This window comes from Artemia sp. Qi Xiang Cuo, chromosome 3, assembly GCF_049724085.1.
Source record: "Artemia sp. Qi Xiang Cuo chromosome 3, ASM4972408v1, whole genome shotgun sequence".
Classification (NCBI taxonomy): domain Eukaryota; kingdom Metazoa; phylum Arthropoda; class Branchiopoda; order Anostraca; family Artemiidae; genus Artemia; species Artemia sp. Qi Xiang Cuo.
This window is the reverse complement of record NC_142796.1, coordinates 81,800,110-81,815,221: the sequence shown is the minus strand read 5'-3', so window position 1 is coordinate 81,815,221 and position 15,112 is coordinate 81,800,110. Positions and strand designations below refer to the sequence as shown.

The 15,112-nt window shown below is 36.2% G+C and overlaps 2 protein-coding genes across 5 annotated transcripts in view; one reads left to right on the top strand and one right to left on the bottom strand.

The window, feature by feature from the left end:
• The first annotated feature begins 3,976 nt into the window (after window positions 1-3,976).
• LOC148954624 (uncharacterized) lies at window positions 3,977-6,883 on the top strand. The gene has a single exon (XM_089086434.1). It carries the CDS (start codon window positions 3,977-3,979, stop codon window positions 6,881-6,883), a length of 2,907 nt encoding a protein of 968 aa, XP_088942560.1.
• A 3,089-nt stretch (window positions 6,884-9,972) lies between these two features.
• LOC148954623 (uncharacterized) overlaps window positions 9,973-15,112 on the bottom strand; it is a 48,064-nt gene continuing 42,924 nt past the window's right edge. For all 4 annotated transcript variants that reach the window (XM_089086648.1, XM_089086650.1, XM_089086651.1 and 1 more), the window contains exon 3: window positions 9,973-12,000. In XM_089086648.1, coding sequence (XP_088942774.1) covers window positions 10,859-12,000 — 1,142 coding nt within the window. In that variant the 3' untranslated portion in view covers window positions 9,973-10,858. The remainder of the gene's footprint in view (window positions 12,001-15,112) is intronic.

Genomic DNA, 15,112 nt, shown 5'->3' with positions numbered 1-15,112 from the left:
ATCATATTTTCTATCTGAAAATAAACTACGCTGAACAAAATGGCTAACTCAAAGTTTTGATTGGATGTGTTTGGAGGAATGATGGGCGTGGGGGGGGGAGGGGGCTAGGTGCCCTCCAATCACTTTCGACTATTAAAAAGGGCACTAACCGCTCCAATTTCCAACCGAATGAGCCCTTTTCGAAGTTCTACGACAACTCCTTCGATACGAAGTGCCCGAGTATGGAGAAAAAAAAATAATACATTATGCCCACATCGTTCTTTACTTAGGCAGCGCTATCGCGCTGCCTACCGTATGATTCCTTGGATCTTATTGAATGCCACGGTGAATCTATGACTCAGTTTTCCAGTAATTTGATGCATATCCGAATGATTTCGACATTTTTGTTATTGTTATTGTGCCCCTTTACTCATTCCCTCAATTTTTTTCCCCAAGGACCACTAAGCTGTTTTACGTTATTTCGCGTGTTTGTTTTAACCATATAGTGACCTAGTTAATTATTAAGTAAATTATTTTTTTTAATGTACAGCTGAGATGGTATCCAATCAAGGTTGTATCCAGGCGAGGTGGGGGGGGGAGGAGGAGGTATTATATTTAAATGATAGTATCTTGAATTTTTTTTATTGAAGGCAGGGATGCCAAAAAGTTAATTATTATTATTTTTTTAATTTAAAGCAGAAACGGTATCCTATCAAAGTGGTAATTATATGTCAAAGTGGTTATAAATAAAAGTTAATTATATATTTTTTTTTATTTAAAGCAGAGACGGTAACCTATCAAGGTGCTTTCCGGAGGGGGGGGGTAGGGAACTATCATTTTTAAATGATAATCCTTCGAACTTTTTTTTATTGAAAGCAGGGATGCGAAAAAGTTAGTTTTATTTACTTTAAAGTAGAGACGGTATCCTATCAAGACAGTATCCAGAGGGGGGGGGGAGTGTTATATTTAAATGATAACATCTCAAATTTTTTTATTGAAAGCAGGCATGCCAAAAAGTTAATTATTTTTTTTAATTTAAAGCAGAGACGGTATCCTATCAAAGTGGTAATTATATGTCAAAGTGGTTATAAATAAAAGTGAATTATTTTTTAATTTAAAGCAGAGACGGTATCCTATCAAGGTGGTAGCCGGAGGGGGGGGTGTAGGGAGTTATCTTATTTAAATGATAATCCTTCGAACTTGTTTTTGTTGAAAGCAGGGATGCCAAAAAGTTAATTATTATTTTTTAATTTAAAGCAGATACGGTATCCTATCATGGTGGTATCTAGAGGGGGGGCGGGGGGGGGGGTTAGGGAAGTATTATATTTAAATGATAATATCTCGAATTTTTTTATTGAAAGCAAGAATGCCAAAAAGTTTTTTTTTAATTTAAAGCAGAGACGGTATCCTATCAAGGTGGTATCCAGAGGGGGGGGGGGGTTAGGTGTGTATTATATTTAAATAATAATGATAGATATATTTAAATGATAATATGTTTAAATGATAAACAACGTTGATCGTGCCGGCGACGCGCCACCTACAACTCACCCGCGGCAGCGCGAAAAAATCATCGGCGGCACGAAAGAGGACTATAGACTAGCTTCAGAATTTTAGCGCGATACCGATACTTCCGTTATCACATACAGTCCTATGCCCAGGGACTATGGAGAGTCGGTTCTAGGAAATAACCCCCTCCTAATTGGTATCGCACGTATCGGTATCGAGTGTATGGGTGTCGGGTATATTGGTATCGCGCGTACCGGTATTGGGTGTTTTGTTTTATAGAGAGATGTTTAATGGCTCATTCGATTTTAAATTAAATATACTAGTGCTCTTTTTAAGTGACCAAAATTACTGGGGGGGCAGCTAGCCCCCCTCCCCAAATGCCCACCCCAAAAAAGCTGTCCAATTACAATTTTAAAATAGTCATTTTGTTCAACACAGTTCAAAGGCCCAATAACTAAGGTTTTAGTGATGATATGACTCTCTGGTGGCCGACATTTACCCCCCAGAAAATACCCCCTCCCCGCTGAAAATGCCCCCCCCCCCGTGGAAAACGATTTTTACTTCATAGTATGCACAGTAATTGTACCCAACACGTTTTGATGCAAACCCGCTATATTTTACCCTTCCCCTCCCCTGATTTGCAAATATATAGCCCAAATTTGTTTCTAAAGTGACGAAGAAACCGGTTTGTTCTCGAGTTTTACACATCGTAAACTTGAGTGAGTGGTGCATAATAGCGACGAAGATATTTCTTTTGATTCTGCTTTAAGCAGTCATATCTTTGATAATCCTAGGAATAAAATACTTTTTGAAGAAACATCCCTTATTAGCAAGGGTTTAGGCATAAAACAGGTTGTTCGAGAGGCAATTGAAATTAGAATCAAAATAAATAGTAATACTTCTTTAAATAGGGACTTGGGGGAATATTCACTTAATCCCTTATATACAAATTTAATTAAAAATCATTTAACAAATTATGTTAAAAAACCAGTAAACAATTCCACTCAACCTGTTACAGATAGCCCTTCTAGGCCAGTGGTTCCCAACCGGTGGTACGCGTACCCCAGGGGGTAGGCTAAACCCTCGCGGGGGGTACGCGAAGGTCCCAAAATTAATTTAGTCTACATCTTTAAAACTTTTCTGTGACTCAGTTCCAACGTTTTCCTCAAAATCAGATAACCCATTGTAAGTAATATGAGACTCATTTTCAAAACTTTCGCTTTCAGTAACCCGCTAATTTTTCTCCATAGAAAGACTTTTAAACTGGAGTCGAAGAAAGACTCCATAGAAGACTTTTAAACTTGAGGAACTTTCTATGGAAGAGTTTTGTGTGGGGGGACTTGCCATGGAGTGGGAGGTGGATTTTCTGGGATTATTTGAAAAATGATGAGAAATTAACTTTTTCATATTTATTTTCTTTTGTAAGTGTAAATAGCGACGAAGACCACACTGCCTTTCGATCACAAATACAAACAACAAGTAGAAACAACAGGGAATTTTTCTTAAAACATAGGAAACTTAACACTAAATGAATATTTCAACCCTGTATCCAAGGACCGTCTTCAACAAAATAAATGAAAATAGCAATGCTCGAAGATAGGCCTGATGTAGATTGTATAAGCAAGTAGGAGTTAGTGAACCGAGGGGCGAAAGCTGCACATACTGGTTAAACTCTGGATGGAGTAGTGGCCCTTGCGTGCAATATTGTCAATATCTTTTTTCTTTTCTCTTTTTTCTTCTTTTCTTCAGATAGCTTGGCATTGGAACATCGTATATTGCTGTTTATTGGCTCATTTTTAAGGAAATTGATGGGATTAAAAACTTTTTGTAATTAAAAAATTTATTTGCCAAACAGAATCAATTTTTCAACTAAAAACTGCATTTTTCCACAATACTGTAGTAGCTGTTTATATTATACACTATTAGAGTCAATATATTATATCACAGTCGATATGTATATTATACACTATTACAGTCAATATAGTTTATTATGGATAGGGATTTTACATTAAAAGATTAAATGGAAAAACTACATTTTTTTATAGCACTGTAGTAGCTGTTATTATTATAACATGAGGAATTTGTCACCTATATGTGCTTTTGTAATAAAAAAAAAACAGTTAAAACAAAATCAATGTTTTTACCGAGAACTACATTTTCATATACTAGATAATGAATGTCGTCATAGTTTTATTAGAACTATGACGTGAATAGAAAAACACTACATTATGACGTTAACTCTGATAACATTCGTTGACGTCATAACCAATATATTATTTTACATGACGTCACATTATGACGTCATGATTATAATATAAGGGGCCGTAATAATATAGGGCGCTATTAGAATACATAGCTTGAACAGTAGTACACATACGAAATGTCACTTTCACTGAAAAAAATCGATTTTTACAAGGAGTTTGTTGAAGTAAGGAATCTTTCAATTTCAAAGCACCGGAAATTCTGCCAAATATTAAACAAATTCTCTGAAATGGAGGATGTGAATAGAATACCTAGGATAAAAGGGACAAGGCAGTCGAGAGTTAAGCCTTACGAAAGGCCTACCAGTGTAAAAAATGGAATTTTCAAAAGATTATCTAGAGTTTTCAGTGCTGTTCCATCTTGGCTAATAGAAAAATTGTCACAAAGCAAAGTTTCAAATGGACAAGGTCAAGAAACACCTAGTGTTAAACAAGAAACAGAAGACCAAGATACTTTTCATACACCACCATCAACTACAATGCTCCCTGGTGACCAAGGAGAAGAAAGAGAGACCAATGTGCCTTTAAGTGAATCACTTCAGACTACAAATCAATCCAAGTGTATGTCTTCTTCTACAACATTAGAAATCAAACGAAAAAGAAGGTTGGATCAGAGTGAATCTGCTGAAAGCAGTGCAAATGTGAGCGGAAGCCCTAGTATTTTTGAAGAGGATCCAGATCTTCGTAATAACTGGAACCTTGGTGCCAAAAGGGCTCGCCTAAGTTTATGGTCATCCAGATCTCACAGAGAGGCTCCTGAGGAGCCTTCTACATATCTACCTTTGCTAAGAAGTGAAATGTTCCGGTCCCCGTTTAATCCTGGTAATACTACGCACAGTGGAGCTTCAACCTACCGCTTCGAAGCGACTCGGCCCTTTAGGCGTCAAGTCATATCTGTGAAGAACAGGGTGAAACCGACTGAAAAACCCCGACCCATGAGTACAATGACGAGACGAATATACAAAGCCCTCGAGTCTTCCACCCATCCCACTCATTTAGACACTCCCAGAAAACAAATGTCAATTTCGGATCTATCTTCAAGTTCCTTAAGACCTTCTACAGGATTTTCCACGCCGCCCAGAAGTCTTGGACATCCATTGAATTCCTTGCCTCTACCATCCTCCCCAGCAAGAGTTGTTTTTCCACCTCTTAGGATACGCAAACCTGCGGAGCTTCCAGTTACTGATCTGCAGCAAACGGGAGTTCGGAAGACAAAAACTGGAGAAAAAATCGTGACAAAGGGGTTGGATGCAAGAAAACACACCAAAGTGGAGAGTAGAATCAATAAGTTTCAGCTAGAAACTGAAAAAAAGCCGTTATTTGAAGTATCAGAACCGCCAAAGACTGTATTTTCTGCTCCTTTGAAACCGTTCAATCTTGACTTTGAAAATAAAGCAGCTGCAGTCAAAGAAAGAAGTGAGAATTATAGTGACTTCAAATGTAATGAAACTGTAAGCTTGAATGATGGTCAAATTGAAACTTCAGTCTTTGCAAAGACTAAGTTTGATGAATGTCCAAGCCTTGGAGACCCTAAACTGGTACCCGTCGTTTTGGCAGCGGCAAAGAAGCCTAGTGTTGAAACTGTTAAGAGAATTTTTGTAGAGTGGACGTGTAAAGAGTGTTTAGCCACTCATGGTACAGATATGAAGTTTTGCCCAGCATGTAACGAAGAAAAAGATAAGATTAAGGAGCCCATAGCTCAGTCTCCGTCTTTGATTGAAACCTTAAAAGATTTTTTTCTACCGAATCTGTCGGAAAATGGCAAGTGTGTTGCATCCATATCTCCAAAGCCTGGTTCCGCACCGCTAGTACCGAAACAGCCCGCTATCCTATTTTCATCTGATGCATTTAATCCAAAACCAGTTCCTATTTCCCCTGTTAAAGAGAAAAATGTACCTTTAGTTTCTGGAACGGCAACCACAACTATAGCGAATTCCTTAACCCTTCCATCTGCACATTCCGTCACTCCTTTAACAACAACTAAAACCAATGTTTTTGCTACTGGGCAGTTACCCTCAAAAGAATTTTCGGGCTTAACTGAAACACACAAGTCTACCGAAACTTGTTTGTTTGGGGGTACAAGCCCACCTATCGGTCATTTCAGTTTTGGCAACACGGAAGGCATCACTTCTCTTAAGGAAAGTACAATTACAAACACGCCAGTTTATAGTGCACCAACATCAAAACTTGGAGCTGCGAAACCATCTCAAGAAACAATATCCTCTTCAAAAGATTTAAAAGCAAAGGCTGTTTCAGCATGTGGAAATGTGGCAGCTCCATTTCAAGTCGGAGTCCCCATTGAAAGTCAAGATTTAGGTAAAGCAGTGCGAAAAAACGAAACTTCTAATTTCAATCTTCGTGTGGCAACTACTCCAACTACCGAAAATATCTTTCGGGATTTTTTCAGAGCTCGTTCGAGCATAGATGCTAAGTTGGAAGACGCTAAAGAAAGACGCTTCTCTCAAGAAAGTACAACTGCAAGCACGCCAGTTTATAGTGCACCAACATCAAAACTTGGAGCTGCGAAACCATCTCAAGAAGCAATATCCTCTTCAAAAGATTTAAAAGCAAAGGCTGTTTCAGCATCTGAAAATGTGGCAGCTCCATTTCAATTCGGAGTCCCCATTGAAAGTCAAGATTTAGATAAAGCAGTGCGAAAAAACGAAACTTCTAATTTCAAGCCTCGTGTGCCAACTACTCCAACTACCGCAAATATCTTTCGGGATTTTGTCAGAGCTCGTTCGAGCATAGATGCTAAGTTGGAAGACGCTAAAGAAAGACGCTTCTCTCAAGGAGGTACAACTACAAGCACGCCAGTTTATAGTGCACCAACATCAAACCTTGGAGCTGCGAAACCATCTCAAGAAGCAATATCCTCTTCAAAAGATTTAAAAGCAAAGGCTGTTTCAGCATCTGCAAATGTGGCAGCTCCATTTCAGTTCGGAGTCCCCATTGAGAGTCAAGATTTAGATAAAGGATTGCGAAAAAACGAAACTTCTAATTTCAAGCTTCATGTGCCAACTACTCCAACTACCGTAAATATCTTACGGGATTTTGTCAGAGCTCGTTCGAGCGAAGAGGCTAAGTTGGAAGATGCTAAAGAAAGACGCTTGAAACGGTTCTCTCAAGGAAAGTAGAACTACAAGCACGCCAGTTTATAGTGAACCAACATCTGTGACAACATGAGCTTTTTTAAGTAATGAATCAAAACGAAGTTTGTATTCCACCTATTTCCTCTGCATCTGCTTTCAGTAAGTTTACCGGTGCGATTCCCGGTGAATCATTTGAGCTTTTTATGTGTAATTATTGAAGTTTTTTAACTTTGACTCAATAAAACTTATTATTTTAAATACTGGATTTGTGGATACCCTTACTACAACGATTTAATATCGTTCGATCTCGCTTAATACCTGATACCTTCATGATTTGACTGCCTGGCGTCTTGGCCAAATGAATTTTCTTCTTTGAGCAATCATGTTTTGAAACTTTGAATTGCTTGCTAAAAAAAAAAAAACTTTTTTTATGAAGAAGCCAGCTTATCCAAGCATGTATTCACTCTTAAAGCTCAGAGAAAGAGTGTCCATCCCTTCAAAATAAAATCCAAAGATTGAAAATAAAAAGAGACAACAAGTAAAAACGAGGATTGCAAGAGCTTTTTCGTGTGAGAGGTTCTCTTCAAAATTCTGATTTTTAATTGTTTCTCACAGTTAAAAAAAACTGACTTTAGCCTTCATGTTACACTAAAATTGACTTAACAGTTGAAACTCAAAATATACTGCTGTTTGAAAATATTTCCCTCTTTCTTCATTCACTCTGTTCAGCCAACGTAACCCCAAAACTAAAAAAAAAAATTGACACTGTTCTACGAAAACAAGCATGCCAAGAGAGAAGAGCTACATCCTCCTTTCTCAAAACTTCATCTATTCCTAGAAAAATCAACAATAATAAATGTAGCGCTAGGTTCCGACAAAAGAAGGGGAATAACCCTTCCCCCAAAGATGGCTAGAGTTCCAACGCACGGGTCTACTTGATGATCAGTACGACATTCCTAAAAACGAAATTCTTTGATTTACAGCATGAAAAAAAAATGTTTAGATTCTAGTTTATTAAAATGAAACAAAACGTTAATCAGCACAACCATGTAGGAATAAAAGCATCGAGTTAATTAAATCACAAAAGCTTGAACAATATAAACGTTATGCAAAATGAAGTTTCCTGAAATGAAAACGCTCTGCATAAACGAAAGTATACAAAGTTCCTTCGGGTATCAGCTAAGCACCATGACAAAAGTAATTCTTTTTCACAAAGAAAAATCCAACACTACCATCCTAAGAGGTCCCTAGATTAAGGCCGTATCCAGGGGAGGGGGGTTGAGGATTTTAACCCCCTCCCCAGCCCGAAATTTTAGTCCAACCCGTAAAAACGTAATAAAAATGGGTACGTGTATGATAAACGCCTTACCGTTCAAGTTGTTCATTCACTGACACATTATAGAACCGGTGTTATTTCGTTAGTTTCTTTCAGCTTAGCGTGAGACAAGACAGAAAGAAGTGACAGAATAGATGGAAAATATATAATCTGAGCTATATATTTGCACATCAAGGGGGGGATAAGTATTTGGACAGCGCTAAGTTAGAAAACAATTCTTACTACATAATATGTAGAATAATTGTACCTAACACATTAGGCATGCAGACCCACTATACTTCCCCTCCGTCCCCTAATGTGCTAATATATAACCCAAATTTATTTCTAAAGTATTATATTTGTATCTTATTTTGTTATATTTTATTAGGATTGAGCGTCAAACATATTAGAAGAACATTAGGTAGGGCGTATATCATAAAAAAAACTAAAAATGTATAAAAACACATTTTTGATGTGTTTTAAGTTTTTTTAACCCCCCCCCCCCCCTCCCGTACAAAAACTTGGATACGGCGTTGCCCTACATACCCAATGATAGATCGGCAATACGTCAGAGGGTGGCTGACCCCTCCCAAAATACCTAAGAAGTACACTGAAAAACTGATAATTAGTTACTGAGATCTTCTAAAAGTTCAAAAACTCCCCAGATTCTCACTTTTTCTGGTGCCCAAATACAGTTAAATTCTAATTCTTGGTGTTATTTTACTCCGTCAGTATGAGCGGCGTGACATATTTTAAACCAGTTCTTGCTAAAACGATTTTGCACTAAAATCGTTTCAAATTTAATATATAAAAAATCCATTTTTTAAAACAGAAAAAAAAGTTTTAGAATTGCTGAAAATTCGGTTTAGCCAGCTTTTTATGGCCGCCTTCTGATCATTTTTTCCTCCTTAGGCTTTTAAGTTTGGAAATGAAGCTGGAAGTACAGGAAATACAATAAAATAAAAATCAAAATTTTTGACAATGAAAATAATAAAACCTCAATATTATATTTTTCGCCTTACTATTCATTTGTCATCTGTCATTTCTTTCCTTTTTTTCGTTGAGTCACTTTTTTGATTATTGGATATGATAATCACTAAACTAAAAATACCCATTAGCTTTGTAACGTCAACCCTGAAAAGACGAGGTAAAGAGCAGGGACTTAGAATTTAGCTTGACTCTAAGAAGAAAATAACTAAAATAAAGACAATGGTTATACATCTCTGTCAAGGGATAGTGGTTGAGAAACTGAAAAAAGCGCAATAGTACATCAAATATCTAGATTGTTAAATTTCTTCATGTTGGGAATTTAAAGTTCCCAAAGTCAGATCCTTAGGAATCCCCATTCCATCTTTGTAGCTCTGATTCTTGTCACATTTAGACAACTTTTATTCCGCAACTTTAGATTTTGTAAAATAAAAAAGAAACAAATGAGAAAAAATTAGCTTTTTATTAAAAGGAATAGCCAATACACATTTACACTAGCGGTACTTACGATCCGACAAGGAATGAAATAAAAATCATTCGGAAATCATTCGGACACTTGGAAAGGAAAAGCCACACCTTTGGCCCACGTTTAACTGTTACTTCTACTGTTAACATCTTCCTATAAATTTCTTCATGTTTTTACTGTTGCAAATAAATTCTTCCGATAACTATTTTTGTTCAATCATCGAAAGGTATAGTTCTGCACACAGAGCTAAAGGAGAATCCTCCTTCCCTAAAGATAGATCCAGAGGATTCCTCCTCTTCTAAAAAAGGCTGTTGATAAGGAAATACAAAAAAAAAAAAAAAAAAAAAAAAAAAAAAAAAAAAAAAAACTGCAACAAAAGAAACACATTTTTTTAACTTCAACAATTTCTACGGTTAAGATTTTCCTAAAAATTCCTTTACGTTTTTCCTGTCGCAAGTAATTTCTTTCAGAACTAATTTTGTTCAATCATCAAAAAGTATGTCCCTGCATACAGAAAGAAAAGAGAATCCTCCTTTCCTCAAGATATATCCGCAGGATTCTTTTTTTTTTTAGTGAGCTGCGGCAACAGAAATAAATTTTTGTGTTTAAAGGATTTCAACGGTTAACATTTTCTTAAAAATTCCTTCACGTTTTTCCTATCTCAAGTAAATTCTTCCACGAACTATTTTTGTTCAATCATTAAAACTTATAGTCCTGCCACACAAAGAAAAAGGTGAATCCTCCTTCCCTCAAGATAGAACCGCAGGATACCCCATCTTCATAAAAAATCGTGACAAAAGGAATACATTTTTTGTGGTTAAAAAGTTTCTGTGTTTAAAATTTTCATCATATTTTCCTGTCACAAGTCAATTCTTCTAAAAACTGTTGTGTTCAATCATCAAACTTTATATTCCTCGACACATAGAGAAAGGAAAATCCTCAAGATCGATCCAGAAGATTCTCTCTCTTTATATAAAACTGTAGTCAAACAGACCCGTTGTTTGTGCTCAAAGAATAAATGTATCTTGATACCCCCCCCCCCCACGATCTCTCTCTCTTTTAAGACTTTGACCTCGCAAATCCTAATCAAGAAGAGCTGAAACCATACAGACAAGAATCAACTGATTCATAACAGAAAAAAAATAATCAAACGGCCAAAAAGGAACCCTGTGACCAGAAATTAGAAAGGCGAACAAGAATCACAACGTGGCTACTATTTTCCATAACGTTAACGAGTGAATCAATTAATCAATTAGTTATTTGCACTATCATTCAAATTGTCGTTTGACATTTTTATTACATCAGATCCTGTCATATCATCATCTTTCACTTCATCTTCCATCCTCGAGTCATTTTCTTCTGCTGTAACGGTATTTTCTGCACTACATCCATCGTCGTTAGCTGACGATTCACACTTACCACCTCCACACCCCTCTTGAATGTCCATGTCATTCTTAGTTGACGATCCCTTTTCGATCTTAGATTCTAAAAGGGAGATATACTTTTGTATTTCTTTTATCGTTTCTCTACGCACAGCTCGCACTTCTTCACCAGAAACATCATCTAAACGGATCATAAGCCGCGTCAGCATCTCATCAAGATAAAGAAACTCTTTATCAGACCTCTTCCCTTTGAAAGACTCTATGCGACTAATAAGTGATTGCAGGTCTTTATTGACATCTTTTATTTTAGCAAGGTTACGTTCATGAGCTGTCAAATGAACCTGCTTTTCTCGTTCAGGAGGATGTACAGGACCTTTAGCTGCTTCTTGGCTAGGCGGACGTTGATCAGTTTTTGGTTCATGCTGAACTGGTTTCTGAAATTGTTTAGGAGTTTCAGCCCTAGGCTGCTGAACTGGAGCTTTAAAAGTCGGAGGCATACACTTTTCGGCTGTCAGCTCATGCTGAACAGGTATTTGAAATTCCTGAGATCCTTCCTCACGACTTAATCTCGGACCCTTGAATTCAGTTCGCTGTGGACGAGTGAAAATCTGCCCGGGGGATTGGGCTCTAGGAGATTGCTGACGTGGCCTAATGGAACCTCGAATGGGAGTGTTGGATCTACTTCTCATCTCCTCATCAACACGAGGAAGCGGAGTATCACGTCCTTCAACGAATATAGGCACGTTACGGACAACTGGTTTATGCTCCTGCTCGGGTTGATTAGGTGTAAAATTGACACTTGACACAAAATTTTGATGGTCTCCTGATTCTTCAGCTGTTGGTGGAGCTGACGCACATCTTTGTTCTCTATCTTCAACATTAGATTGCTGGTTAATTTCGGCCGTATTACTTTTTACTATGGGTTTCTTCTGATCCTGCTTCTTCTCGGTCTGATTCGGCTTAGCAAATTCATGAACAACAGGAATCGGGATTCCATCGCTGAGTGAGGAGCCTAAAACAAAAAGTAAATTTCATAAATAAAGCATATAAGGTTATCTTTTTTATTATTGTTATTCTGAAATATACGAAATTCAAAATGTACCAAAGTACACCTTAAAACCATCTTTTTTCACGCAACTCGATACAATATGACCAGAAACGTAAATTTTATTTTTCAAAGTTTTTTTCTGTGGCAAAAACCAACTGCTACATAAATCCTTTACTTCGAAATACTACTTCAAACCTCTTTTCAAGTTTTGAAATTTCACAGGAAGTCTTACGTTTCCACAAACTGTAGGCAAAAATTCTTGTAGTTCAACACACATGTTTTCGTGTACCTAATTAAAATTATTAACTGTTGTTAAAAAGATGGAAACATATGCTATTACTTAGAAAACATATGCTACTATTACCTTCATTTACTATTGCAATGAACTCTTTACTCCGTTAATTCGCTCAAGGCTGACACATATACGAACTCTTTCATTTAATTCTATTCAAAGCTTCTGCTTTGATACTCTCATCCCTAAAAGTTTACCCAGAATACCCAAAAGAATACCCAAAGAATTTTAGCAAATGATTTTTACCATCCCTGAAAATACGGAGAAACCTTCAGAGAAACACAGATAATATGTAGGAGAAGAACACATAGTCTTGCACAAAGCGTGGGACACATACAAAAGGGGAGGGGCATTCAAGTCCCCACCCAATTTAAATCTTGGGCTGAAAATATTTCCTAAATGGTTCAAATTTTGAGGGGTTTTGACAAACTTCAGGCCCCTCAAAAAAAAAAAATTATGTATGTGCTTACACACCCGACAATTTGGGATACATTCCTGTGCTTATTTGACAATTTCGATTTTTATGTGGCTGTCTTGAGTTTACTATGTTTTTTTTTCTCTCTGCTTCCATTATATATTTCGAAACCGAGCTTGCTATCGCAAACCCTTCGGATGATAGCTCGTCAATTAATGCCACGATGTGTCCAGAGTTTCACCATCGTATTTATGGTTACAGAAATTACACATTTATATGAAATACCCTTCCGTCGATCCAGAGAGTATTTCTGAGGGAGGACAGAGGCGAGGAGCTTTTATCTACTGCAGGTTATTACCAACTTCTTTTTATATATAGTAACAATTGTTAATTTAGTAAAAAGTGTAAGTTCATACTTTTGTTAGTTTTTGGCATGGTTAGTGCATTAATGCATACAATAAAGTATTCTAATTATTATAAAATTATGATTATATGAATCTGACTATAAAAATTATCAATTATGAGGACAGAGATGAACAAAGTCTATCTATTGCATGCTAATATAAACTTTTCTAGCAGCATTTGGTAAGTTTATGAAAGGGGTGATTCAACATTGTATTAACGTTGGACGTAATTTGATTAAAGGGTACTTTTAATGTTTTGTTGATTGTGGGTACATCTTATTGGCCTATATTTAATTAATATGTAATTTTATCTTATTAATTGGTAAATTCAAATCAACCTTTACGTTGTTCTTCTGTTAATCAAGGGTATTGTTTAATCAATCTATATATAATCTATATACAATTTATTTTATTAATGGGTGTGGTTCAAATAAACGGTCAAAAACGATCAACGGTCATTAAACGATAGGGTGCAAAAAGCTTACAAATCTTGGTTCTGGTCTACTGTCGAATATATACCCAAGAGAGACTAATTGTGAAAAAATATTGCAACTTAAAACTTTCCGTCCTTTCTATTGGCTTAGAAATTCACGCAAAAGAACCAATCAGGAGCCAATGTTTTTACTGGCTGAAGATTTGGGATGGCAACAGCAAATAAAAGGAGGACAAAATTATTTGGTTTACCTATCTGACAAACGTTCAAAGATTATAATTTTATTGGCTAAAACAAATACATCCTAAAATAAACCACTGGATTAAATGACACGGAAGCGTAGAACAACTATCTTTCTTTTTCTCTTTGTACACACTCTATCGTTCTATGCGTAGCGTTTTTATGATTTAAATTTAAAAAAGGTACCCCTCTCAAAAAGTTTAAAAATAATTTTTTATATAATGAATAGATTTTTGAAAATAGCCAACTATCTTGAAACAACAGCATTTTGTTTTCAAATATTTGCAACTGCAGAACAGATAGACTTGAAAACTCAAACTTATACCCTTCAAAAACATACAATTAGCTCCTTTAATCATCATCAAAACAATTAATAATGGGAAGTTCATTGCAAATTCTAGAAGCCCGTTATTTTCCATTCCACAATGATTTAACGCGTAAAATAATTTTTTAATGAAATTTGAAGAGCCAGATTTTTCAATTTGAAAGTGGGCCCAGTTGAATCGCTGCGTAGATCCTCACTTTTAGAGAGTTTCGACAAACTTCGGTCCCTTCGAAAATGAATTCCTGTAATCGTATTACTATAACCAATATTATTAAATAATTGTTTGGCCTATTGTAGTTATCTCACTGCACTTACAAAAGTATTTTTTCTTCACAAAAGTAAGGAGAGGCTAGCGATGATTTCAGCACCCTCTACCTCAAATACTACTTGACATAATTTTAAGTACTACACAAATCGATACAATTTTTGAAACTGCATACTGATAATATTTACAAATATAAAGTGTTTTTTCTTTTTTTGTATAAACGTGCTTTTATATATAAAAAAAAATTTCCCAGGCCATATTAACTTTCCATTTACAGTTCAAATGAGATGAAAATGTAGAAAAACAGGTATGATTTTCCTATCAGAAAACGGATAAACAAAACACACAAAAAAAACTTTTTTTTCACAAATGATAATTCAAGTCCGAATATTTCGGCTTCTCGTTTGGTTACCTTTATCAACTGGAGAAATAAAAAAAAGTAGAAAAAGGGGAAAAAACGCAAACAAAGTGAAGTGTAATGCAGTTTCTTTCTTTACTGGCCTTTTTTGTGCATGATAAATATAAGTTGAACATTGGAAAGTTTTCACTCGAAAAATTTTTCTTTCGTTTTCAATTTGTTTTGCACAGGTTGTGTCCCCCCTCTTCTTTCTTTATATCTTGTTTATGTAAAGATTGATGGGACAGAACATCTCAGACCAGCATGTGTGCCGCACAGTTCTACCACTTGTGCTTCACATATAA

What these genes read in the sequence shown, in the direction of transcription:
- LOC148954624 (XM_089086434.1), top strand. Translation starts at nt 3,977, where the DNA reads ATGGAGGATGTGAATAGAATACCTAGGATAAAAGGGACAAGGCAGTCG.